Source organism: Sinohyriopsis cumingii, chromosome 8, assembly GCF_028554795.1.
Source record: "Sinohyriopsis cumingii isolate HCF-2022 chromosome 8, ASM2855479v2, whole genome shotgun sequence".
Classification (NCBI taxonomy): Eukaryota; Metazoa; Mollusca; class Bivalvia; order Unionida; family Unionidae; genus Sinohyriopsis; species Sinohyriopsis cumingii.
The window spans coordinates 45,468,958-45,495,866 of NC_142968.1; the positions used below are offsets into that span (position 1 = coordinate 45,468,958).

Below are 26,909 nucleotides of genomic sequence, written 5' to 3' on the forward strand. Positions count from 1 at the left end.
GGTGACCCTGAGATTAAGTGTCTACAAAAATCTGATTCCCCATCAATGTGAGCCAGTACCTCACTGATTCTGCCCGCCTTCACTAGAGTGAGTAGTAAACAGGTCTTATATGAGAGATGAACCAACAATGCTCTCAAGAGCAGTTCCAATGGAGTCTTATTCAGCCAGATTAGCATCCATGACTGGTTCCACTTTGAGCACAAAGCCAACGCCTTTGGAAATGTGAACTTGAAATTGACAGCAGATGGGATGGGTCTCATTTGATATCTTATATTCCATGATGATGCAGCATGTCAGAGATTGTGAAATAGTGGTCTTTTATCACGATTGTGCTGTTTTTGTGAGAAAAAAAAACTAAAGTAGGCAGTTAGCTATTACAGTACTGATACATTCAGCATTACAATGTGTTTACGTTTGTACCATTTTACAAAGGGGCCCCGAGTGGACGAGTGGTCTAAAGCGCTCTCCGTTACGGATCACTGCCATCTCACCTCTGTCTGCGCAGGTTCGAGTCTCGGATTCGGCTAATATGGGTTTGTGAGAAAGTCTGCCAGTGGCTTCTCAAGGGTTGGTGGTTCTTTCCAGGGTTTACCCGGGTTCTTCCTCCACCATTAATACTGGTTGCCATGTATAGCCTATCGTGTGCTGAAAAATGGCGTTAAACCCTACAACAACAACAACCATTTTACAATAATTCTCCATTGCCCAGAGTGGCCGAGTGGTCTAAAGCGCTCTCCATTACGGATCACTGCCATCTCACCTGTATGCGCTTGTTCGAGTCACAGATTCAGCCAATGTGGGTATGTAAGAAAGCTTGCCAGTAGCTTCTTGTGGGTCGGTGGTTCTTTCCGGGGTTTTCCCAGGTTCTTCCTCCACCAGTAATACTGGCCACCATGTATAGCCTATCGTGTGCTGAAAAATGGCGTTAAACCCCACAACAACAATTCTCCATTTCCCTCATACACTTCGACTGAAGAGCTATCTTGCCTGAGCAAACTTCTCCACCATTTAATGAGAGAACCGTTTGTTCATGAGGGCTTGTTTAATAGGATCCAGATGTAGTTCAACAACTCTACATTGGGATAGAATGCCAGCCATCATGCTGTTTGAACAGATTGGGAAATATCTCCATTTCCTGTTGACTGATGAGGCCACTAACCCAAGATTTATTCCCACATGTGTGGAATAATAAGGAAGAGGTGACTCTCTTGCTTTGTGTGTCATGTTCTGAAACAGGCTGTGTTGGAGGGTGAGCATATGTGTTAAAGTTGTTTCAATCTTTGCAAAGAGCATCAACTGCCCAGTTCAATGGATCCAGGATTATTGAGACAAGGGTTGGTAGTTTTGCATTTCCCTTATTACCAACCGATCCGCCAGTACTCCATCTCAGCAGGTACATATGCGAATGAAAACTGAAGTTACAATTCTGTTTGTTTTAGTGGATTCTTCTGGGGTAGTGAGTGTGCTAATGCCTGCAGCTGGCCTGTAATATGACAAACTTGTCCACAGATTTGTCATTGAAGACACCAGCTTAGAAATTCGAAAAGAAGAATGCAAAGCTCAGGGGACATAATTTCCCCTTGTCTTCTGAGATAACTCACCACAGAGGAGTTGTGTACTCTAGATTCTCTTGCCACCAATGGAAGGTTTTCCTTATGGCTGTCATATCTAAGATACAGACGAACCTGAGTGAGTAACTGTCCACTCGCCTCCTGGAATAATGGAATGAGATATGTATCCCAGCCACTATGCTCACATATGTACAAACTATCAACTAGAAGACTGTACTTGCCAGGGAAAACCTGATATAAGTCAAATGAGGTTCTTCTATTTCCCATGGGACCTGATATACACTGTTTGTTCCAAGGATAAAAGTTTCAGCCACAATCAGCATCACTGTAATGACCTCATCAATAGGCAAGTAAGGATGATGATGTTTGCTGTTGCATTCAGTAAACCCTGTATGCAAAGGATTGTCAGGCTAAAAAACAATTCTTTGTAAGAATGTAAGCCACTGTTGAAATGATTACAATACCATTTCCTAGTGGAGGAATCGTTTGGTTGAAATATGATTCTAGCAAGAACTGAAGCTAGGTTTTACATGATTGCCACCAAGACACTAAGGTCATATGGTTCCAGTACTGGGCAGAGACCATGTGATTGCGATGTGAAAGCCCATGTAATGGTGCCAGGGTGGGATACGGGACACTGGAACCCTGACACTTGTCCCCTTAAGTGCGAGAAAAGGCTGTATCTGAATATGTGATGGCTGTTAAGTGATCCCCATTAATTGTCAAAGTTCCGTATTGATGAAAAAGCCATCGTTTCCTTCTTTGGGGTCATATTCATAGTACTTACTGGTAACTTGGCTATCGTCTTCCTGGTGCCATAATTGCAAATGGGCACAAGGGCACCAACTGGCCATTGAGTGGCATGGAATAACAGAGGAGGCAGGAGAGCAAAAACTCTGGTGGCAACAAGCTAAGGACTTTCTTCATTGATGCTCAGAAGACAGAGTCTTCTCTTGTGAGTGAAATCTAACAAAGACAATGGAGCTTGTAACCATATTTTGTCATCTCAAGATGAACAGGGCCATCACAGTTGGTATGATTTTGTCCAGTTCATTAAATTAGGACTGGGTCCAGGTATATTTGATACATGAAGCCAGTCTGTACATCTAAAGTATGAGACAGTAAATGAGGTGTTTTTTAACAAAAAAGGTGATGGTGAGGAAGGAGTTGGAGCTGTCACTAATCATGTTACCTAGGATGACTTCACGGCTGATGAACCATGTGGAGTGTGTACCAACATGCTGTAGCCCAATGACTTTTTATCCACACTGTGCAAGTTTCACATGTATTCATAGATTAGCAATCACAGCAAACTAAACATGTACAGAAATTGTTCTATGTTTGTAATGTTTACAAAGCTTACACATGGTCTTGCCCATGATCCAAATCTTAAGACAAAATGGTGCAGACAATATATACAGGTATAGTGTGGCAAGCATCCCGCTTTATGAACTCAATGTGCAGAACTACACACAATGACAATTTACTTGTACAAGGGTGCATGTAGCAGCAAATATAGGTAGGATATTGGATTGATGTTGTTAATACTTATGAAGTTGATGCTAAAATATAAATTCTAAAAAAGGTACCTCTGGGAAAGGCCAACTGACTACATCACTGAAGCAGTGGATGCTACGACTAACCTATGCATAGAAAACTTACCGGTACATACCTGACCTCAGTGGAAACTATACAGCAATATAACCGAGTTTTCATAACAAACACAATACATGTACATAAAAATGCAATGAAACATCACTATTGATACTTATGACATTAACATCAGAATGGCAATTGTAAGACAATGTTATTGGTAGGGAAGGCCAGGTCAAATCTGTAAAGCATCACATGTACAACTATGAACTAGATGCTATGACTAGATTAGTATAGAAAACGTTTTTTTATGTATCCAGCCATAGTGCAAATTATACAGCAATATTAGTTTTTATATCATACACAAATCCTGTACATATTTAAATACTGTTATTGCAATGTGAGGGGACTGACTAGCAACCCATGCAGGTGCATACCAAGATCACCTAAATGTGTGAGGATGGCAAAGTGATGGTACTAAAAGAAACAGAACTTTATTATCGAAGAAGTTGGAAATTTTTGGACAGAGTAAACTTCTCTTCAGAGTAAATGCTCCCACTAGCTTTAAGGTAGAAAACTTCTAGCATACTTGTATGTGCATTGCAAGGACTCTCTTTCTGCAGAGTGTGTGCTACTCAATACAAGTAGTATTCACAGGATTTTGGAGCCAATTCCTGTATCAAGGGGAGATCATTCAGACCAAAACCAAGGTGGGTAGATAACTCTTTGCATTTTACCTAAAATGTTTTAGCCTGGGAGGACTGGAGTTGTTGAGGTTCTCCTAATTTATTGTGATTGGGCAACATATTCGAAGATGAAATGTTGACACCTGTGTCAGGCCAAAAATTCTGAGTAGGAGTTCTGTAATGTGATGACAAATATCAGAGATTATGCTAGTAAATTTTGCGACATTCAATAGGTGGATTACATCATAAACAATATCTGCAACATATGCATGTATATACTCTTCTATGTTTGGTTGCTCTCCATCTTTTAGGTGCTCTGTCCCTCCCAAAATGGATACACTGAACAAATGCATGTTTGATTTGTTTTTTATGACCGATTTAACCAACAAATAAAATTCATATATCAGATATTCACAGAAGCAAGTTCCAACACATGATGTTATAGGTGAGTTTTAGCAGCTCCTATCCCTACACATGGCATGCCAAGATCTATAAATGTATGCTCAGTAAGCCACATATTTTCCTTGGACCAAAAAGAGGATGTGAACTTATAAAGCTGAGGTATTAAATTGAATTTAGTAGTTACTATCATACAAATCTTGGAGTCTTTTTTTAGTCATATCCTTCTACTAAATACCATGCCACATGTATATTCAAAGCATCACGTCTAAGTTAAGGTGTCTGTGCAATGGCTGTGTTAAAAAATTCCCAACAATACAGTAAAATTTACATGATGGTGATCTTTTTTCCATGGAAAGCACAAAATATAGGTCACAGTGATGTACTTTTAAAAGACCCAGGCTGTTCTGATTTTGCTGACATACATGAGTGTGTTACTACCTGATGAAAAAAAACAATTTTCACACAACTGTTTTAAAATAATAAGTGACTAAAATAATTCTTGTTAGCAAACCTCATCTAATAAAGTAACTGATGTGGCTAGAACGTCTCTCCATTTTTCAAGTTCTGCTTCATGTAAAAATTGCTGCTGCTGCAATAAATGCATCCACTCATCAGCAGACTTTGGTGGATTTCTGAAAAATAAAAAACAAGTTCAGATCTCTCATACGATCACAATGCCACAATATAATTCCAACTGGTTAGACCAAAATGGAAGACATTTTGTTAATGATGGTATTAGATGATGATATACGAACTGATTAATAATCATGTCCTTTTCTAGAAAGTGTAATTTGTAAAATTCATGCTTATTTCTCCAAAATTCACAATAAAAAATGCACCTAATGCCAAATATTGTACATTACAATTTTAAGAGAAAATCAGTTCAAAAGTCCCAATGATGGCTCATTTGCTAATCAAGATTTTGAAGGACGGTTTTATGGGGGGGGGGGCAGGGATTGAATTAAATTAATTTATTGGCAGAGCTGTATTTTAGCAAAGTTCAAAGTTAAAGTATTTTATCAAGATATACATGCTGATGTGATAACTGATAACCAATATTATCAGTTGAGTATGATTTTTTATATAATTTCAACAAATTCTTTACTTATTGTAAACATTATACTCTATAAATAGAATAAATAAAAACAGCTATTATCTGTATAAATCAGTCAAACAAATACAACAGGAAGTAAACCAAATCAACTATGTACAACAAAATGTCTAAGTTGTTGTTGTTGTGGGGTTTAACGCCATTTTTCAGCACACAATAGGCTATACATGGCGGCCAGTAGTAATGGTGGAGGAAGAACCCGGGAAATCCCCAGAAAGAACCACTGTCCCACGAGAAGCTACTGGCAAGCTTTCTCACATACCGACATTGGCCGAATATGAGACTCGAACCCACGCAGACAGAGGTGAGATGGCAGTGATCCATAACAGAGAGCGCTTTAGATCACTCGGCCACTCTAAAATGTCTAAGTACTTTTTTTCACATCTATCTGCACAACTAATAGTGCAGCAATGAAATAAGCATATTTTCATTTTTTTTATTTCACATTTTATACATTTGGAACACTTTGGTGTTTCTGAAGCCAACAAAACAACGGTTTACAGATAAGTATCCTTGAACAGCAATAAACTTGTATCATGAATACTGGTACATCTTAGGATGTGTATTGGGTTATGTTTTGTAGGTGAAGTGTATTGGTTTATGTTTTGTAGGTGAAGTGAATTGCTGATAGTCAGTCTTAATGGAGGAAGGAAATTTTACAATTTTTTTTATTATTTTTGAATGGATAGGTTGTCATTCAGCAGGATGAACATTAACCATAAGAAATGTGGTCAGCCTGTTTAAACCTTGTACATGCCAAACATTTATCCTGCAAATTAAAGCTTTTATCCAAACATTTAATCCTGCAAATTAAAGCTTTTATGCCCCACATTTAATTAACTATTACCTTAACAGAATGAAACAATGGCATATATTAGCAAAATCAGTCAAGTGTTGTGAAGTGCATACTGAAAACTGGAATAAATCACAGACAAATTACTGAAATGATCTAATTGCTGAGAATAAATGATCATTCGCTTGGAATAAAATGCTATAATCGTTGTATACTGAGATGTACTGTAAGTACTACTGACCTCTTCAATCAAAATTTAAGACACACTGGCATAATGAATGTGCTGAACAGAGTTTTAATTGATTTAAGGTGTATTGGTCACTTCATGAAGTTAACAAGCAATGTAATGAATATGAAACTTCACACCCCAAAATATAACTTTACAAAATAAAAAATTACATTGAATTCACCCCACTGTGGTACAGTTTTTGTGGATTTTAGGCTGCTACAAAAAAAAGCATTAAATACAAAGAGATAGGAGCTCTTCCCCAAAACATGAATTTAAGTTATGGTGAAAATGCTCTTTCTGTTTACCATAAAGCTGATCATCACAAAATAAATGAATCACAAAGTCTTCAAGACAGTACAGCACTCAGTATTGTATTTCAGAATAGTAACATATATTCTATCTGTATGTCAGTGTTTATCTGCACGAGTATGTATGTGTATCAGAGAGAGAGAGAGAGAGAGAGAGAGAGAGAGAGGGAGGGGCAGGCATACTGTAAACTCTGGATGGTTTCTTCTGAATGCGGGAAGTACAAAACATTAGTAAGTGTCTCTAATGACCACAGCTTGTAAAAAAGCAATGCATTAAACATCACTAGTAAAACCAATCTGAAAAGAACAAGAACATATACACATTTAGAATAATCATATCAAGATTTTGTAGTTATTTTTTAAATAAGTGTTTGCAGACAATGAAGCATCAATATTGATTAACATCATAGAAGGTTGAGTTTTTAGTTATCTGGCTGGACTAGAAATGGTAGATAACATTAAATGTGACTGATGAAGTAGATGGAACTTAGTTATCCACCCATTTCAATGAAAGAAAGATAATCTAACAATTATGGAGTCATCTTATGGTGCAGGGAGTTGTAGGCCAATCAGCCTCCTCCCTACAGCTAATTGATGACACTGATAACTAATAGGTCAGCAATCAGGGTCTATCATTATTGTGCTATGTGATTTTAAACATACAGTATAAACCATGATATGACAGAATATTATACAGTGGCATATATGCATCTATCTGATCCATTTTATTTAGGGCTATTCCAGTAAAACATATAACCCCCGGGGTAAGGCACTTTCAAATTCAACCAACCCACAACAGAAGCAATTAAAAAAAATTATGATCCACCGTCAGATGTGTTTTAATCGAGAAACAGTGCCCCCTACAGAAGTATAATTTTTAAACATAATTTATGGCTATGGGTTAGTGGGCGGTAGAAGCGATTTTAATATTGGGTTGGGGATAGAAGCGATTTAAATGACAGCTGGCTGGAGGTAATCTACTGCATATTTTTATTTGTATTCATTCATTATAATCAGTCTTTTGTCCTTCTGTTTGTTTGTCTGTCAGCCAAGTATGTCTCTGATACTGTGAAATCATGGTGGCTTATTATTTGTAGATGTCATTGATCAGTCCCTTAATACCTACTAATTTAACATCCATGAATACAGATTTTATAATAAATATTTCTATTCTAATACAGAAATGATGAATTTGTATCCTTACTAAACTCTGTGTTTACTAAAGTGATCACTATGTCTTGCTATTTTTCTTTGTTCTCAGGCTTTTGATTAGAATAATAGTTAAATCTTGTATTGCTTTAAATGTGTCGTCAGATTCTTTGATTCCTTGTTATTATTTTGTTCAATAAATGTTTTGGTAAACTTAAATGACTTGTCAGAAAAAAAAACCAACGATGCCTGTGGAAGTGATGTCACATGTTTTCTGCATACTTTTACACTATACCATTTCTTGTAAGAACATCTTTTTCAGTTACCGATGTCTTATTTTTACGCTGTGCTGCAAGACTAATATAAAGTTATTAAAAACATATAGCAAGTCAATCATTTTTATAACAAGTTAGATTTTAAAAAATGGATGAAAGACTTGAGCAATCCTGCATCACACACTGTCAAAAAGTTTACATTTTAACTCACTTAAATTTTCTCTTAACAATGTTCATTGTTCCAACTAGAATTGTTGTAACTTATTCAAGCTATATTCATCAATATCTGGAGATATGCGTCTGTAATAAATATTTGAAACAAAGCATGAGAATCTTCAATGTTTTTCAATGATGCATCTGAACTGAGCAACAACCACAATCAACAAACCAAGCAATAAAATTATTCAAATCTCTCAGGCAGAAGTAGGGTATAATCATAATCTGCCAAAAGATTTATAAATTTTTAAATTTGCCAAATATTTTCTCCAACCACACAGATTCAGTGGACATATCACCAGAATGGACAGAAACAGACCAGAAGGTTAAAATCAATTTGATACAGCTTTTAAGTAACTAAATTCATATTGGTTTAGCTAACTGTACACCCTTTATTGTCTTCCTTTTGATGAAATTTCTTACTGAAGCTAAGAAAATAATGTTGCACACTTAAAAAAAGAGCCACACTTCAACTCATTATTGTTTTTATCATACTTCTCCTTTCCAGCCTGTTCTTATGATCTTGTCCCCCCACATACTGTTTGTCTTGTTTATGATATGTATCTAAATTTCTCACTTACTTTTCCTACTACTATACAAATATTCTGTGAATATGCATATCAGTGTGAAACACAATGGGGAGACTAAATCCAAGATTTAAAACCTCTACATTTCTGGATGTATTCTGCTTGGATTCCATATTTCTGCACAAAACTCAAGAGTTCAGGACTCACTGTACTAATTCAGTTCCCACTGTAAACCTGTGCAAACACAATGATATTAAAATTCAGTAACTTAAAATTTTGAGTGCTCAAGATCAAATTTGTATCAGTATAGACACATCTATGATGACAGCTTTTGTGAAAAGAAAACCATAACAGCCACACCATTTTCTGAATCTATACAAATCTGAAATGTGTGCTTTCAATACTACACCAAAGAGTCATCTGCTGATTTCAGTAATGAGTCATCCAAACTCGGGTCTGTAAAGGGACGGAAATTATGTTAATAAAACAATGTCCCTCACTTTTTTCAGTTACAAGTAGGGCAAGCTGTCAAAAGATTGTTTTTACTAAAATCTTACTTTCATTATCAGCCAATCAGGGACAGTCAAACCCATACATACTCTATTTTATCTCCACTGATTTATAGTATGGTTCTTGTTCTTTCACATCTGTAATAATGTGAGTCCTTTAACAACTCTCAATGGTTGTAAGCCTTTTTCGACCATGCTGAATGGACACACTGTAAGATAATGTTCAAGTAACAGAAATACCATGGGATAACCAGAGACCAATAAAATCGAATAGTCAAGTTATTTCCCCTGCAGGGATGCTGCCAGGATTTCTAAGTTTTGTGTGTGTGTGATCTCCAATCAGGAAGTGGTGGCGGTGGGAATAGCCTAAATATCTGTCACTCTTTCTTACTGTTCCACTCTGTTATGGCTCTACTGAAATCAAAATTCTCGAAGAGATGTCTTCTCTAGTTGTATTGCGATTATTACTGTCATGTCATTGGGCACTGTCACGGGGTTGTGGTGGGGTCTTGGTTGGGATGGCATAAAGACCATAGGCTTACTCTATATTTGACAGCTAATTATGATGTTGTCAAAAGATTTAAAAACTTTCTAACAATTCAGTTGGACTCGGATAAATTGATTTATAGTCAATGAACAGGTTCTAAAATTGATCTGTTTATTCTGGAGCTATGTTCCTTCATCACATTCAAGACTTGGATATACCAAAGGTGAAATTGGTATAGTTGCATCCTAAACTACTATCATGGCTACTTCAAATGTTATTTAATGTGAGACTTTAATGCAAGAACTTGTAGCTTCAGTGATTTTTGGGTTAAACAAATTAATTTCTTCTCAAACAACTCAATTTGGTGCAGATTACATTGTTTTTTAATGATACGATGAGAATTCTTGATGTGTAAAAACTGCGCAAGAAATGAACAACATCAGATCAGAAAATTACTACCACTGGGAAAATACTGATAGGAATATACAGAAATAATGATATAATTATTTAAGTAGAATATGTGGTGACAATACGAGCGCTAGTTCTACAACTTTGTGCAAAATACATCTTGTACAACTATTCTGTTGTTTCTAACAACACTGTAATATGGCAATAATTTCTGTCCACTTTTTACTTTAGTCCCTTGCTAATTAATAGTTTTAGATTTTACAACACTAAGCACATTTTACCTTTTGACAATAACACATCATTACAAATATTTAGATTGCAAGAAAATAGAAGTTACAATTTTATTAAAAGCACTGGTACCAGCAAGACTAAAGGAGATGGTTTAAAAAAAAGAATCAGGATCAACAGATTAGTAGTGTAGTAAAGAATCCATATATCAGAATGACATCAAGTATTTTTTCATCAATTTCATCAACAGTTAATGATACTGCTTAAAATGTATTGTACTAGATAATAGACTTTTTTAGTTATCCATTTTGCAATACAAATATTAAATGATGGCTTGGAACTAAGTGCCAAAAGGTCTGCAGAAAATACCACCATGATCAAAATATACATAGGAAGAACCGAACACAAACAGGACAAATTTTATCCATCTTGCTTTGAGTTTACACAGATCAGTCAGTCTCTTACGTTTAATGTAATTTAATTTTTGCACATAGACAGCACGTACATCATTTGGTCATACATCTGCATGATATAAAAGTTTGTCTCTTTATTCTTTTGTTGCCACAGTGGTTCTGCCAACTAGAGATCTACACACACTTAATTATGTTGTATGGGGATTCTCTGATGTTCCCTATGAGCATTAATCTGTTAATTGTTTCTGAATTTAATATGATCCTCCTCCTCTGTGTACGATTATTATTCTGTGCTGTGAACTCCTTTCATTGCCTGCTGTCTGAAATGCATATGCATAACTAGCTTGAACAAGTTACTATTCTTTATGGTTGTACAATTTTCAACATCTCACATGTATGGCCCCATGGGTATTCTCTCTTGGATATCTCTGTTCCAAAAAGAACAGTTTTGAACCAGAGGTCTTGTTAGGATTTTAAAACTAAGAGTCCATGGCTCCCATTTTGGTAAAAATATGAGTCCCACCAGGAAAAGCTGCAGTCCCCTCTCAGAAAACTATGCAAATTATAACAACTATTGGTTGCCATAGAGTTTAATTTCTACATTCTTTATAACACTGGCATAGCTCTTGCTTGTCCATCAGAGTGAGTCTGAATTTTTTCGATCCAAGGAAGATCTTATTTAAAGCACTAAGCTAGGCATCATACACTTTATTACACTTGACTACTGTCCCTTCCAAACTATCAGTTCTAGCAACTTTAGCACTCTCCTGAATCTCGTTACAATCTTCATCAGTTTGCCATTTAACCCCAAAATAATCATTCAAGTCTAGGTCTCAACATGTCATGATTCCAAGGTCACGTGTACTGCTTATTCTGTTACACTCGGAAATGAACACAATAATGAAAGTGAAAGTTGTTTATTTGATGTACTGTTATAAATGACCACATGTACATCTCTGGATATTTCTGCCTCTGAATTCAAACACTGTAAATATCAGTAGATTTTCCCACCCAGCTGCCAGTCAAAGCCTTTGATCTTGCCGCTTAGCTATTGCAGCATGTCCCTTTTGATGTACTCTTATAACGGTGACGACTCGGGGGGGTTGGGGTTGGTTGGGGTTGGTTCAACCACTAAATTCTGTCATTGTAAATATCATCACAGCTAACTAATCAACACATGTTCCCACTATGCAGGTGACTGAAGCAGGACTGGCAAGTCTTTGAATTTTACTCCCACCTAAATAAAAAAAAAATGGCATCCAAATACGCGTGATTATAAGCGTTTCCGAGACCTCTGTCAGTTTTCACGAACATGAACTCTGCCAAAGATTCACTTCCTTGAATCAGTGTTTTGCTGCCTCTTATGCCAGATTTTTCTCTTCCATAATGCTGTATTAGGGTTTTAAGTCCAACATTCAAATAATCTGCTTGTTTAGACATGGGTATCTTGAATAAATATAACCGGCATATTGTCCATCCAACACGTACATCGGACTCGCACTCAACATTAATTTTGGACTCAGAATCACACACTGGTATTTCCAGTGACATTTTCCCAATGTCCAACAGACCGATATACATGAAATTCATTGTCATCATAGCTATCACCAGCCAGTATTTGCCGACTGAAAATGTCGTCTAAAGACAAACTGTGTTGTGATTCAACCATTTTGGTTTCCTGTGTGGCCCTTATTGGAAACACGCATTTGTAAAACTTCCATGTTGAAAGTAAGGCCAAAACTCCATAAAATGCTTTTTCCAGGGCCAATGAACCAATCAAATTTAGTTTAACTGCCATTCATGTCGAACCGAAGTATCCAGATATCTGGATGTCGCATCAAGCGCTGTGAGATAGCTGCAGCAGCACAAATTATGTCGCAAAATGCACTTTTAAAGTTAAAAGTTTAATAAAAATTGCATACTGCGCAAAGCACTTTTTTTATATCCGCGACGTTGACGTAATTTGCTGAACGCGTATCACTGCTTAAAAAGTATGTGAATTCATACAAATTATGTGCACTCGCATGTACTGGCATCATTTTCAGACCCAATGTTTTATTCATGTTAGACTGCTAGGAGGCGGTTAGATGCGATTTTAAATATATATTCGTTTTCTTTCCTCTTTTTGACAACCCCACCAGCGATATCTCATTTTGTTAACACAACCCACAACAGAAGTGATTTTCCTAACCAACCTTCCACTGTCAGAATCAAAACAGTTCAAAACACAACCTCCTACAGAAGTTTTTTTGAAGTGCCGTCCCCGGGGGGGGGGGGGAGATATTTGTTTTACTGGAACAGCCCTTATGCATAAGACTTCAAGTAAACATCACTGACCCTGACCTGCCAGTGCATGATTGACTCAAAATCTGGCATGGAGTTTATAAAACCTTTGAGGTTGAAAGTGTTTTAACAATCAAATATGACTTCACATCTGAAGGGCTATTTTTTGATTGACTGAAACTGCCTATAAGTGTGCTTCAACCAATCAAATATGACTTTACATTTGAAAGGCCACTTTTTGATTGACTGAAACTATCTATAGGTTTCAACCAATCAAAAACAACTTTACATTTGAAGGGTCATATCTGATTGACTGAAACTGTCTATACTATAAAGTGTATTTCAACCAATCAAATATGACTTTACATTTGAAAGGCCATATTCTGACTGACTGAAACTGTCTATGCTATTTACAACTGGGTGCACTTTATAAAGATAAAAGTACAATACAATGTTCAATGGTTGCATGTGATTAAAGTTTTGCTACTTTTGGTAAATTAATACAGATGACATTAATATTACATAGAATACTATCATTTATTTACAGTGGGCGACAGTTTAAACTTTTGCTTCTGCTAGCCTGGCATGAAAGATACCAAGAAAATATTAGGGTAAAAATTTGGGCTTGTTAAAGGAAAATTCCTTTTTCCAACAATGACTTTTACTTGTTCTGGCTAGTTGGGCCAGGAAAATTTTGTCCACTCTTTTATTAAGAAATATAATACTTGCATAAAGCAGACGATCCTGACCAGAGTATCAGCATTTAGCTTGGATAGTTTCTCCTCTCTCTGTGTTGAGATCATACCTGATATAGACAAACGAAAATTAGAAAACATCACATATTAAAATTCTATAGCATACGTTTTCATATAGATAGCATATGTACTGAATTTTAGAACAATATTCAACCTGTTCTCCTTTTAGCCAAAGGTGTAAAAACATTTTTTTAAATATAAAAAAAAAAAAGGAATATATGGAAGTCCATGGCTACATTGCTCTAAAATGAAGAGTCTTGCATATACAAAAATCTTTTCTGGTGTCTATGATTAGATGAAAAAATATCCATAGTCCCTAAGAAAATGTGAACATATCTCTGGTTCCTATGATAAGGTGAACAAATCTCTATGATTAGGTATATATAAGTTCAAATTTATTCACTTCCATCTGTGAATAAAGTGTTCATACTTTCAAAAGCATAAACAAAGATATACAAAGTAACAAGTAAATTAAAGGTATACAACTGTTACTTTGACTGATACATAGACTCTGACAGTTTCAACGTTAACAAATTTGGTTTGGTTCAGTGTTTTAAGGCACAGCAACATAAGTAGGTCATTTTGTGCTGAGGCAATTGGACTAAAGTACCTTGCCCAAGGACACACTACAGTTGTTGTTGAAGAGTTAAACACCATTTTTCAGCACAAGATAGACTATACAAAGCAGCCAGTATTAATGGTGGAGCACAACCCTGGGAAATAACCACCAACCCACAAGAAGCTACTGGCAAGCTTTGTCACATACCCACATTGACCAAACCTGAAACTCAAACCCATGCAGACAAAGGTGAGATGGCAGTGATCCATAAAAGTGAGTACTTTAGACCACTCGGGGCCCCTACACTGCAGTAGCTGACCAATACTGATCCAATGGTAAGATTCAAACCTGAATGATCTCAGTTGCAAGTCTGGCACACTAAAGCTTTTAAGACAACCAGTGTAATAGACTTACATTTTTCTGCAGATACCATTATACATTCTGATGAATTATACAGTCTCAAATTATTTTCCTTTTCCAACAGTGTCTATATTCTTTAAAGTTCTAGTTTGTGCTTATTCTTGGGGAAAAAAAGTCAAGTGTAATAAAAAAATCTCACTTACTCCTAATAGGAGTTGGTGGTGCAACCTGTTTTTCTGCTGGACGTGAGGTAGGAAGTTCTGCAGCTGCACCTCTTGTAATATGAGATCGTCTCTTACGTAGTTTCCTTTTTATCGGTGGGGGTTGAGGTTTGCCTTGTATAGCCTTTAGCCTGTCGCATTCTCTTCGAAGATGAAGTCCTGAAAATCGTAGGTATCATGTTGATTATTATAACAGCTCATACCCAAATAACAAATGTAGTCTAATTAAAAAAAATCACTAATAAAACTCATAAAATAACAAGGTAAGATCAACCCAAATGTAATGAGACCGAGATAACACAATGGTAATGTACTTGCTTTACAAGTTTGTGTTCCTGCATATGATCCAATTTTGACAATGTAAAGGCACATGCTTGCCCCTCTAAAGCTGGTTATTTCTTTCAAGTTGTTTTTCTACTCTATGCTTCACAGCATTGTTAAAACTGATATATAGTTTACTTCTTACTTCTAGAATATCTATGGTAGTATGCATGTATGTATATTGAAACAAAGCACCAGGTCTTAAATTCTTGCACATAATAAATTATCACACCTATTTGTGCTCTTGTCAAAAGGATCAATTCACAGGTAATGCATACTATTAAAATACAGGTACGGTATACTATTCAAATACTGAATTTTGTTGTTGTTGTTGTAATGTTTCACGCCATTTTTCAGCATAGGAGAGGCTATATATGGCGGCCAATATAATTGGTGGAGGAAGAACCCTGGAAAACTCCGGGAACAACCACCCACCCACGAGAAGCTACTGGCAGGCTTTCTCACATACCCACGTTAGCCGGGCCTGAGACTCGAACCCACGCAGACAGAGGTGAGATGGCAGTGATCTGGAATGGTGAGCGCTTTAGACCACTTGGTACTGAATTTTGTTCAGCACAAATAATGCACTGAAAAACGTTGTAATTTTTGCGATGTGCAATAAATCTAAATGCAAGTAACTGATGTCATGTTCAACTTTGTTGCAGGTGGCATAAATAAGCTAACAGGAAATGAAAATTATTTACTAAAACAAATCAGGATGATCAAATCATAAGTATGGAAGTATAGTTAAATGTCATATACAGACATCACTAACCTGGATCATACAGACTCAATGGGTGTTCCCCAATATATGATTCATTCAGTACATCAGTAATCCTTTAGAATACTGTGGATGGGTACTACAGAGTATACCACTATAGAGTGAGACCACATTATAATGAACTACATAATACATATAATTTGCACAGCTTGGGTGGTCTAAGTGGTTAGAGCATTTGCCTCAGATGTGGGAGGTAGTGGGTTGAAACCGCAGCCCAGACATACCAAAGACTGTCAAAAATGGTACTAGCAGCTGCCTCACTTGGAGCTCAGCATTAAGTTGTTAGAGTCAGGACTGGTCATCCTGGTGTCAGGATAATGTGACTCGGTGGGACATTATGCTACATGTCTGCAGCATGATGCTCCAGTGCTAGACTTCACTATAAACTGCCAAACTGTAGACATCTTAGTGGTATGACAGTTTAATTGTTAAAGCTATGTTAACATGCATGCATGCACGCACACATGCACAAACTCATGTGCACGCACACACACACACACACACACACACACACACACACACACACACACATTTAATTTACTGCTTTATAATAAATGGGATCCAAGACCATACCCACCTTGAAACTGGAAAATCTTATAATGAAGGTCTTGTAGTAAGGAAATGCTGTACTTATTAGTTATGGTCAAACAATTATCTGAACAAAATTTATATCTCAAGCAGAGTTCAGATAATAGAGTCAGTACTATTTAGTAAGGTTAACATAGATTTCAAAAATGTATGCAATGACTGCAAATACATTTACCTACATGCTGCAATCATATATCTACTCACCTAAACAGTCGAAAAAATCTAGGACACCCTGAATGCTATTCCTCTCAATCATACCTGAAATATAGAATTTACACATTACTTTAAGGTATTACATTATATAAAATGAGCTCTCATATAATCAGATAATGTTCCATCCACTAATTAGTATAAATAATCCTTTAAGACTCAAGTTTTCCTCCTTCAAAACTCCCCAAAACAATTGTAATTAACACTGGACTTAAAAGAATGCAATTAAATTTTATAGTACAAACCCCCCAAAAAGGTGACCCACTGGTTGGCTCCTGTCTTATTGCTTCACAAACCCCAAAACCAGAGTAAAAATAAACATTTCACATATAGGTGGGAAAACAGATTGACCAATGGACCACTAGAATGATATCCACTATGGTACTTACTGAAATGTTGAAAACAGGGGGAATTGGCACAAGTGGGTCACTTTCTCCATTGGAAAGAGGGAGAGGTTTAGAGAGTTCCTTCCCTGGCCCTCCAGCCACCTTGTCATGAGAAAGAATGGTGGAAAGGAGTTTTAAGCTGGTTCTGATGAAAATATGAATCAACAAGACCATTTCCACCTGATGAGTTACAAAGATAACGAAGCTGGTCTGGGACTGGGGATGACTAGACCACTCCCTAGGATGGGAGGGTATGCCTCAATATCTTCAGTGATGGTGAGGAAGCAACAGCAGGTCCAATTTCAGCTGTGCCCTCGAGGGCTTCTCCAAACTAGAGGGTATTCTAGCATCCAACAATGCTCAGGTTTCCAGATGCAGATGTGGGGAAGGAGGCAGTAAACCTTGTCAAAGGTCCTCTTCAAGTGTCATCTGGTCAGGAGGGTGGGATGAAAATGGAGATGCATCCAACATGACTCATCCCTCCGGAAGCTGATCTGTGTTGACCAAAATTGAAAGTTTGTCATCTCATCTTCACTCTCTAGGCAAGGCAGGACTATTCAGAAAGGGACTTTATGATTGGGGCATTGATGTCCCTCATTGGGTCAGGGACAACTAATACATTCTTCCTCTCAATGTAGAGAGAGGGAATGACAAAGTAAGTAGCAATGGCAATCCCTATTCCCTCACCCTCGGTAATAAGGCCAAAAGAGATGGGGATGATTTACAGTGTGCCTGGTCTGCCAATCTATGGAGTCAAAACAAAGTCATCCATGGTGTCATGTTAGGAAGTAGGAAACATGGCTGATTCACCAAGAGGTGGCATGAGTCTCCACATCCTGACTGGGTTGAATAAGAACGTTGAGGGGTGTGAATCAAATCCCATTACCTAATCAGGTCATCAAAACTTGGAGACCGTTCCCCATAGGATTGTACAGAAGCACTGCAAAAAAGTCTGTTATCAAGCTGACATATTTCCTGATACCAGTGGTAAAAACTGGAAGATCGGTACTGAGCACCATATTTGGTGACTGATGATCACCCATGTGCCTGACACCCAATGTTTGTTACCTTGTTTCCCGTAACAGATTTTCTATGACTGTCATATTTCCCAGTAAATGGCACCCAGTGTCAATGAGAAATGGTACAAGAATGACAAATGAAAGATCTGCACCAATCCCCACACCCAGTTATTGGTGATTGGTGCCCAGGGCCCCCATATCCGGTAATCAGGTGCTTGGTGACTGGTGACAGACCTCTACAACTGTCACAGGACACATTTTCCAGTGACTGGCATATGGTCCTTGGTACCTGGTAACAGGTATTAAGTACCCAGTGAAAGAAATCTGATGACTGTCACTTGACACACTACCTGGTAACCAGTGGCTGGTGAACTGCACCAAGTAATAGATGTTTATGACTCTCATTTGGCGCATTTCCTAGTGACTGACACCTGGTAACTAGTGAATGGTGATAGACCTTCAATGACTGTCACTTGACATATTAGTGGTGACTGGTACCTGATACTTTGTGCCCAGTGCCCCATGATAGACCCTTGGAAAATGTCACCTAACACTCTTCTTAGACCAGTGCCTTATGCTCTGGTGCGTAGTACCAGGTACTCTATGAATGATCACCAGGTAATGACCAGTCAGTTGATGTAAGCCTTAGTGGGAAGTCTCTCTTCCAGAGGCTTGACTGTGGTGAACAATATCTTGTTGATTTAAAACCTAGGTCTACTCTTTGGGAAACCTGACTGATGAGCAACCTCTCAGATTTAAAACCCAGGTCTACTTGATTGAGAAGGCCATGTTATCCTTACATCAGGAAGGCAGGACTTGACACTGTGTGCTGGGAACTTCCCTCTCCCAGGAAGTGCTGATGATTCCTCCCTCATAGGAGCTGGCAACTTCCTTCCAATGTGCCAATCATCCCACCCTTGACAGAAACAGGCAACTTCTTCACTTCCCTAGAACCCTCTTGGGAATAGTATGTATGTAGTAATGCCTTACAGCACCTCAGTACAAAAGTGGCTATGTAGTGCCAACTAATGGCATAGTCTGCAAAATGTAAAAATGAACTGCACAACACTTAGGAAGACAAAGTCTTCCAAATAAATGTAACCATTAATTACAAGATAAACATTAAAAAATCAGGATGATAAAGCCTTCAAAATAAATGTAAATACTAGTACAAGATATATATATATATATATATATATATATATAACATGTTATGATGATAAAATACTGTAAATGTATCTAAAATATCAGATAAAAGTGCATGTAAAATGCAGAAAACATGATTAAAATCTGTCATACAAACCAGTTTCCCTTACTTAAAAAGTTCAAGATATTCTTGAGTGGTACATCCACATAAAGTTTCTTAAAGAAGTTCACATCAAAATACTTCCATCTCGCAGGGTGGAAATGAACATGCTCTTCAAGAATGAGTGCCACTGTCACTTGATTTGTTGTGGGGTTTAACGCCATTTTTCAGCACACGATAGGCTATGCATGGCAGCCAGTATTAATGGTGGAGCAAGAACCCAGGAAAACCCTGGGAAGAACCACCGACCCACGAGAAGCTCCTGGCAAGCTTTCTCACATACCCACATTAGCCGAATGCTAGACTTGAACCTTCGCAGACAGAGGTCTGTCACTTGACACTATGAGCGTATACATTCAGGTCAAAGTTCACCCTTCAGAATGTATGCATCAATAAGGTATGTGCAATTGGCACAAAACCGCCTCATCATCCAATTTGTTTCATACAAGGAATGCCACTCTTAATAGTTGGTTTGATGTTCCTAAGTTTGTGTGTGAAGTTCTCATTCTACTTATCTTGCAAAAGTATGACAAACATGCTGATTTATCCAATATTTCAAACAAGTATATGAAATCTTCCATTCAGAAACAGGTAACTGTAGGGCATCTTTGGCTGCTTTATCTGTCCTTTTATTATCCTTCATGCCAATGTGACAAGGCAGCCAACAGTACAAGATAGTGTGCCTAGACTGCATGAGAACATAATGTTTCTCTAATATCTGGGTATTAATGGGTTGTCAGATTAAACATACTGCAAGGCTTTCAATGAGAAGACAGGGAAATCCAGAAAGATGCATTTTTTGTTGTTGTGATGTTTCAACGTAGTTCAAAGCTTTGAGTATGGCTGTAATTTCTGCAGTAGAAACTGAGGCTTCATCTGGCAACAGCTTGAAAGGGAGTATTACAATGGCAGCTCCAACTTTGTCTCCATCTTTCAAACAATCTGTATATAGGGAAATATGGCTACAATTGTAGGTTCTCATTTAATTGAATTTACTCTGAAAAAGCTGAGGAGCTGCTGACTGTTTGAATTCACCAAAGTCAAACATTATTTTATGGGATTTTGATAACCACAGTAATGGTGCTGAATGTTGTAATATTTGCAACACTGATTTCTGCTGTTTCTGAGGACAAAACTGTGGAAAGAAGATAGGTTTCTGAACTTACAAATTTGGTATTTGGGCCAAAAATACTAAATCTTATGATGGGTTAGATAGATTAGATAATGGTTTGATATTTGGGCCTAAAACACTAAATCATATGCAGGGTTAGATGGATTAGAGGATGGTTTGGTATTTGGGCCTAAAACACTAAATCATATGCAGGGTTAGATGGATTAGAGGATGGCTTGATATTTGGGCCTAAAACATTACACCATATGATGGGTTAGATGGATTAAAGGATGGCTTGGTATTTGGATGAAAAACACTAAATCATATGATGGGTCAGATAGATTAGAGGATGGTTTGGTATTTGGGCCTAAAACATTACACCACATGATGGGTTAGATGGATTAGAGGTTGGTTTGGTATTTGGGCCTACACTAAATCATATGCAGGGTTAGATGGATTAGAGGATAGCTTGGTATTTGGGCCTTAAACATTAAACATCACATGATGGGTTAGATGGATTAAAGGATATTTTGGTATTTGAGCCTAAAACATTACATCACATGATGGGTTAGATGGATTAGAAGATGGTTTGGTATTTGGACCAAAAACACTAAATCATATGATGGGTTAGATAGATTAGATGATGGTTTGGAATTTGGGCCTAAAACACTAAACCATATGATGGGTTAGATAGATCAGAAGATGGTTTGGTATTTGGGCCTAAAACACTAAATCATATGATGGGTTAGATGGATTAGAGGTTGCTTTGGTATTTGGGCCTAAAACATTACATCACATGATGGGTTAGATGGATTAGAAGATGGTTTGGTATTTGGGCCTAAAACATTACATCACATGATGGGTTAGATGGATTAGAAGATGGTTTGGTATTTGGGCCTAAAACATTACATCACATGATGGGTTAGATGATTAGAAGATGGTTTGGTATTTGGGCCTAAAACATTACACCATATGATGGGATAGATGGATAGATTTGGCATTTGTTCCTAAACACTATATCATATGATGGGTAAGATGGATTAGAAGCTAGGTTCCTACAATACTGAAGCTACTGATGAGGAAATTCCATTTATTTGAGATGAAGTTTTGGTTCACTTGACTCAGCATACAAATTTTTTGCAGGGAAAGTTCTAAATGCACCCAGACTGGTCTAAATCCCAGACTGTGTACTGGATCAAGCAACTTAAGTAGGATACTTGCATGCTGATCCATACACAATTGAGTGATAGTCACATTTCAATGTAGCTAATGACCTGTAAATCAGGAGCAAGACCTTCCAATCTGCATGGAGGTCTTCATGTGATGAAGAGGAAGAAGCAGTTCACTTCTTCTTAGCCCTTAGAGCACAGTGATTTTTATTATGTCCCATACTTCATCTTTCCAAAGACAAATAGTAAATACACAGTACATGCTGAGTAGATGCTGTGCACACAACACTTTTAGGAATGCATTTACCTACACATTGTGACATTACTGAATCTGAAAGGAACTTGAAGAAATAATACAAGAATTAAGAAAGAGATGCTTACCCTAACATCAATTTAATAAGAAAGTGGTGAACACACTAAAAGGTTGTTGTTGTTGTTGTTGTAGGGTTTTAACGCCATTTTTCAGCACACGATAGGCTATACATAGCAGCCAGTATTAATGGTGGAGGAAGAACCCAGAAAAACCCTGGAAAGAACCACCAACCCATGAGAAGCTACTGGCAAGCTTTCTCACATACCCACATTAGCCGAATCCAAGACTCGAACACATGCAGACAGAGGTGAGATGGCAGTGATCCACAACGGAGAGCGCTTTAGGCCACTCGGCCACTCGAGGCCCCCACAAGAATGTAGTCAAACCCTTAAATGAAATGGGACACAGACACACGACAATCATACAAACAAAATGAGAAAATAATGAATTCAACATAGAAAAGGATAGAGTTAACAGGAGAAATGCCAAAATAATTAAATGATAGGTGCCTATGAGACATGTATAGAACTGCAAAAGTCCAGGGAAAAGAGAGGGACGTTCCAAATGTTGGAAGTAGGCTAATGCATAAGATTGGAAGCATATTGTTTTCTTCATTCTTGTGGAAGGAATCATTTTCTCGAACTGGTGACCAGCACCATGAAAAGATACAGGAACACAATATAGCAGGTATTGTATAATGTTTATAGAGGTTTGGAAATAATAGACACACATGCAGACATTCTTCTGTTGCTATATATAGTCTGATCAAAATAAAGTGAAACCCATCTATAATGGACACTGAAAGGACTCCAAAACTGTTCCCTTTATGCAGAGGAGAACTTTGTGAAGAGGTTGACTATGATTTCAAAAAAAATAAACAGGACCTTTAAAGATCTGTCCCTTGTGGGTAGATGTCCTTTATACTGAGGTGAGTGCTAAGAATAGTTTCAGATGTGTGAATCAAAGTACTGAAACCACTGACTGTTTGGATGGGTGAAGTCATGCTAACTGATATGAGACAGATGGAAGAACATAACTATACTTATTACTGTTATTGTTATTATTGTTATCAATATTGTTATTTATAGTCATTCTTACAGATTTCTCTGAATAACCTTCACAATTTTATTCTACATTTTATTAACTGTATTTCACAAGAAAACTTATATTAACATCTGAACATTATTTGAGGATTTATTGTGCTGATTACCTTTCAAAAGCATTTTCTACTCAATCATTACTATCAGTGAAACAATACCGAAGGAATTGTCTCTGATGAAACATAAAACTGATTTGATGGACCTGTATATCCATACTTTGTTACTAATTTTAGCAATATCATATCATCTGTTACTATTATTAGTACAGTTAACCTTTCTCTATCTTGAGAGACAAAGTTCTCTATGCACATATTTAATGATTATAGTGTTATGACCTGTCATCAGAGACCATTTATGCACTATCCTTTTTTGGCCGAAGGAGTGGTCTTTGAAGACACAGTGTTCTACTGTAATACAAACTTTATTTGCGAAAAGCAAATGGATTTGATGCCTATGACTAGAAGGCTTTGAATTCCCTCCAAGCCAAAAATAAAAAGAAGTGAGTACAACAATGGATATTTCTGAGAAAATGTCTGTGGTGGAGATTATATGAGCTTCAAGACATAAAAACATGATATTTTAATAAACACACTTTTCCCCCCAATTTTGGACTATCACTATATTTTTTCACAAGGATTTTTGATGCATTTTGACCAAGAGAAAACTGATTTTCCATGCATTTTAGTTCCATGTATTGTGGAATTCCATTCAAATTTGAAAACACACTTTGCGATATTGTATTTTTTGATACAGAAAATGAAGAATAAAAATACTTACCTTTCACTAAAAGAACAGTTTTCTTGAAACGAACTTCACTAGTCACTCTCAGTCTACATTTGTCTTTAGACACACGAGTCAAGCAGTATCTGTTCACTACATAAAATGAATCTGCATATGGTATTCCCATGGGATAACACTCTCCATCGATAATGTACATCATTCCTGGTTGACTCTGCTGGTAGCAGATCTGTTTCTCTTCTGTATGAGAGGTCTTTGGGCCAAATGAAGAATTAAGAGGAACAGTATAACTGATTGTACGAACACGGCCAATGTTATCCTCCTGGCTGTCCTTCCATGGTCCCACAGAAACATCTGGAAACCAATGATATGAAAAACATACAGAGGATAGCAAAATTGTAATACTCTGATATACTGAATATAGTTACCATTTTGTATGACTTTTTAATTATATAGACCAATTTACTCTCTACACATTTTTTCAGGACAACCAATTACCTTGATTACATCCATGCCACGAGATGAGTGCAGATAACTGACATTTTACTGGACAATCAATATTAACAATTTTTTTTAAAAAAAAAATGGGCATATCAAAATTTAATTTTATTGAAAAGTCTATGGTGCAAATTTAATAATTGTGTAGTAATGCATTTTATTTTCTCTGAGATCTCTGATTTCCTTTTCATTAATTTTTTTATGTAACTAATTTATTGCTTTTTCAGCATTTTGACAGTCAGATTTGTTTTTAGTAAACATTTTTATACAAAACTGGAGAAATCATTCTAACCTTCAACAATTAAGCTATATCTGAAGTCAGATTGAGGTCATTCACCTCAGGCAACCAACAATTTGAACTGAAAACCGGTTACAGTATTTTAACAAAACCTAACTGAACATGAATTGATTAAATTTCATCATATTAAAAACGTGTTCAGACAGACATATTTGACTAGAGTGGACATTGGGATTTACAAGACCACAACATAAACTGAAGATCATGCACTTTTGTATTTTTGTTTTCTATTATGGACTAGGTTTTTATTTTTCCACAAGACCAATGACAAATATCTTGCAAAATCTGAAACTACCATAGAGACACAAAGAATATAAATACATGACTTCTTCTTGAATAAGGTAAAGAAAACATCGTTCAAACCCTCTAAGTACCAAATAAACATGATGTTCATATTTTGTGCTTGTACCAAACAGCAGTCATACTGCACAAGAAATACCAGTAAATATGAAAAGTCTAATTGGTTCCTTTGTGTTAATGCCACTTAAAATACATTACTGGCTATTTCATATATAGGAAATGGGAGCTAAGTGCTATTCCCAAAGACACACGAAGGCAGCCAACACAGCCTGGTCTGGATATGTATGAAACCCTTGGATTTAATGCTCTACCAATTGACCAAACACAACACAAGCTTACACTCTGAAAACAATATACATTGTATTCCTTGATATAATCAATATTATCTTCTTAAGCTTGATTCACACATATGCTGAACTGCCATCCCTCAATCAAGACAATATTTAATCTGAAACTCAAAAGTCTCTGATCTGAGACTAAAATCGGTGATTTTCAAGATCAAAATCCTTAACAAAAAACTCAATTTTCCAATTATAGCAGAAATATTTTATATATACCTTGGTGAGATCACTAGATCTCAGAGGAGCAATACAAGAGTGACAGTGGCTATCACCATTTTCATTAGGGACCTGCTACATATCATTAGAGTCCTCTGGTGAAAAGCTGATCTAACATCAATCTAACACTCTGTTTAGGAAGAGTAGCGATAACAACACTTACAAGAAGGACATTGTTGTAACCATAATGGATGTCCCAGCAGCACCATTTAAATTTGGGACCAACTGGTCCAGGGGTCTCAAACATGTGGCTAAGCCACATCCTGTGGCCTGCAAAATGATTGGCATCACAAGGTGTCATGAGAGATAACAAAGGTGATGCGTCCCTTGGGCCATCAAAAATGCCTTCATGCAGCCCTCAGGGTGGCTTGAGTTTGAGACCCTTGCACTAGAACATGAGATAAATGTGTGAAATTTTACTGCGAACCTCCAAGTAGTTTAGGAGAAATAGTGATAGCAAAGTTGTACTAAGAAACAGATGGTCGATAGACAAAAGACATATGTTGGACAATGGACCATCCCAAATGCTTTTCTGGTATATGATCAGTAAAACAAGAAAGGAGAACCCACACTGAAAGTACAGCCAAATTATTTTGTGAAGAACTGATACTAAACACAGAAATTACTGATTAAGATAATCTTCTGAATTCTGTCCATTCTTAAAATTGTAATACTGAACAGTTTTGTACTCATCAGCATACAACAGCTGAAAATAATTCACACATGCCCAGCTTATGCTCCAATTCTACAAACTAAGGTGAAAATCTCATTATTTTCCTAAAGTGATCCTTCCAAGCATGCTAGTCCAATCAGACTGTAGAAGAATGCCAAGCATTATTTAGATGTGAATCTAGTAACTTTCATATTCAGTGCTGTATCTTCCATATGTACTCGTTTATAAGTAGTCAAACTGCAAACAACATAGATTCTGATCTGCCATAACATAATGCACCTGCAGATCAAAGCCTATGTTGTTTGTTTAACTGATTATTCCTAACAAAATGCACAGACCTAGCTCTGCCTGTACAGTATGTGTCTGTTCAGTTTGCAGTTTGACCCAACTTGCAATCAAGTATATACAGTATTCTATCTGCCTCTAGGACTACTCTTGGAGGAGTTGTAATCGGATTC

At 37.0% G+C, this 26,909-nt stretch overlaps 1 protein-coding gene across 1 annotated transcript in view; it reads right to left on the reverse strand.

Moving 5' to 3' along the window:
- Window positions 1-26,909, reverse strand: part of LOC149793413 (protein Aster-B-like) — an 89,635-nt gene that overhangs the window by 13,414 nt on the left and 49,312 nt on the right. The window contains exons 10-15 of the mRNA XM_089967401.1: window positions 24,165-24,479; window positions 16,978-17,031; window positions 15,066-15,242; window positions 13,918-13,993; window positions 6,877-6,990; window positions 4,764-4,884 (exon numbers count right to left, since the gene is read on the reverse strand). Coding sequence (XP_089823527.1) covers window positions 4,764-4,884; window positions 6,877-6,990; window positions 13,918-13,993; window positions 15,066-15,242; window positions 16,978-17,031; window positions 24,165-24,479 — 857 coding nt within the window. The remainder of the gene's footprint in view (window positions 1-4,763; window positions 4,885-6,876; window positions 6,991-13,917; window positions 13,994-15,065; window positions 15,243-16,977; window positions 17,032-24,164; window positions 24,480-26,909) is intronic.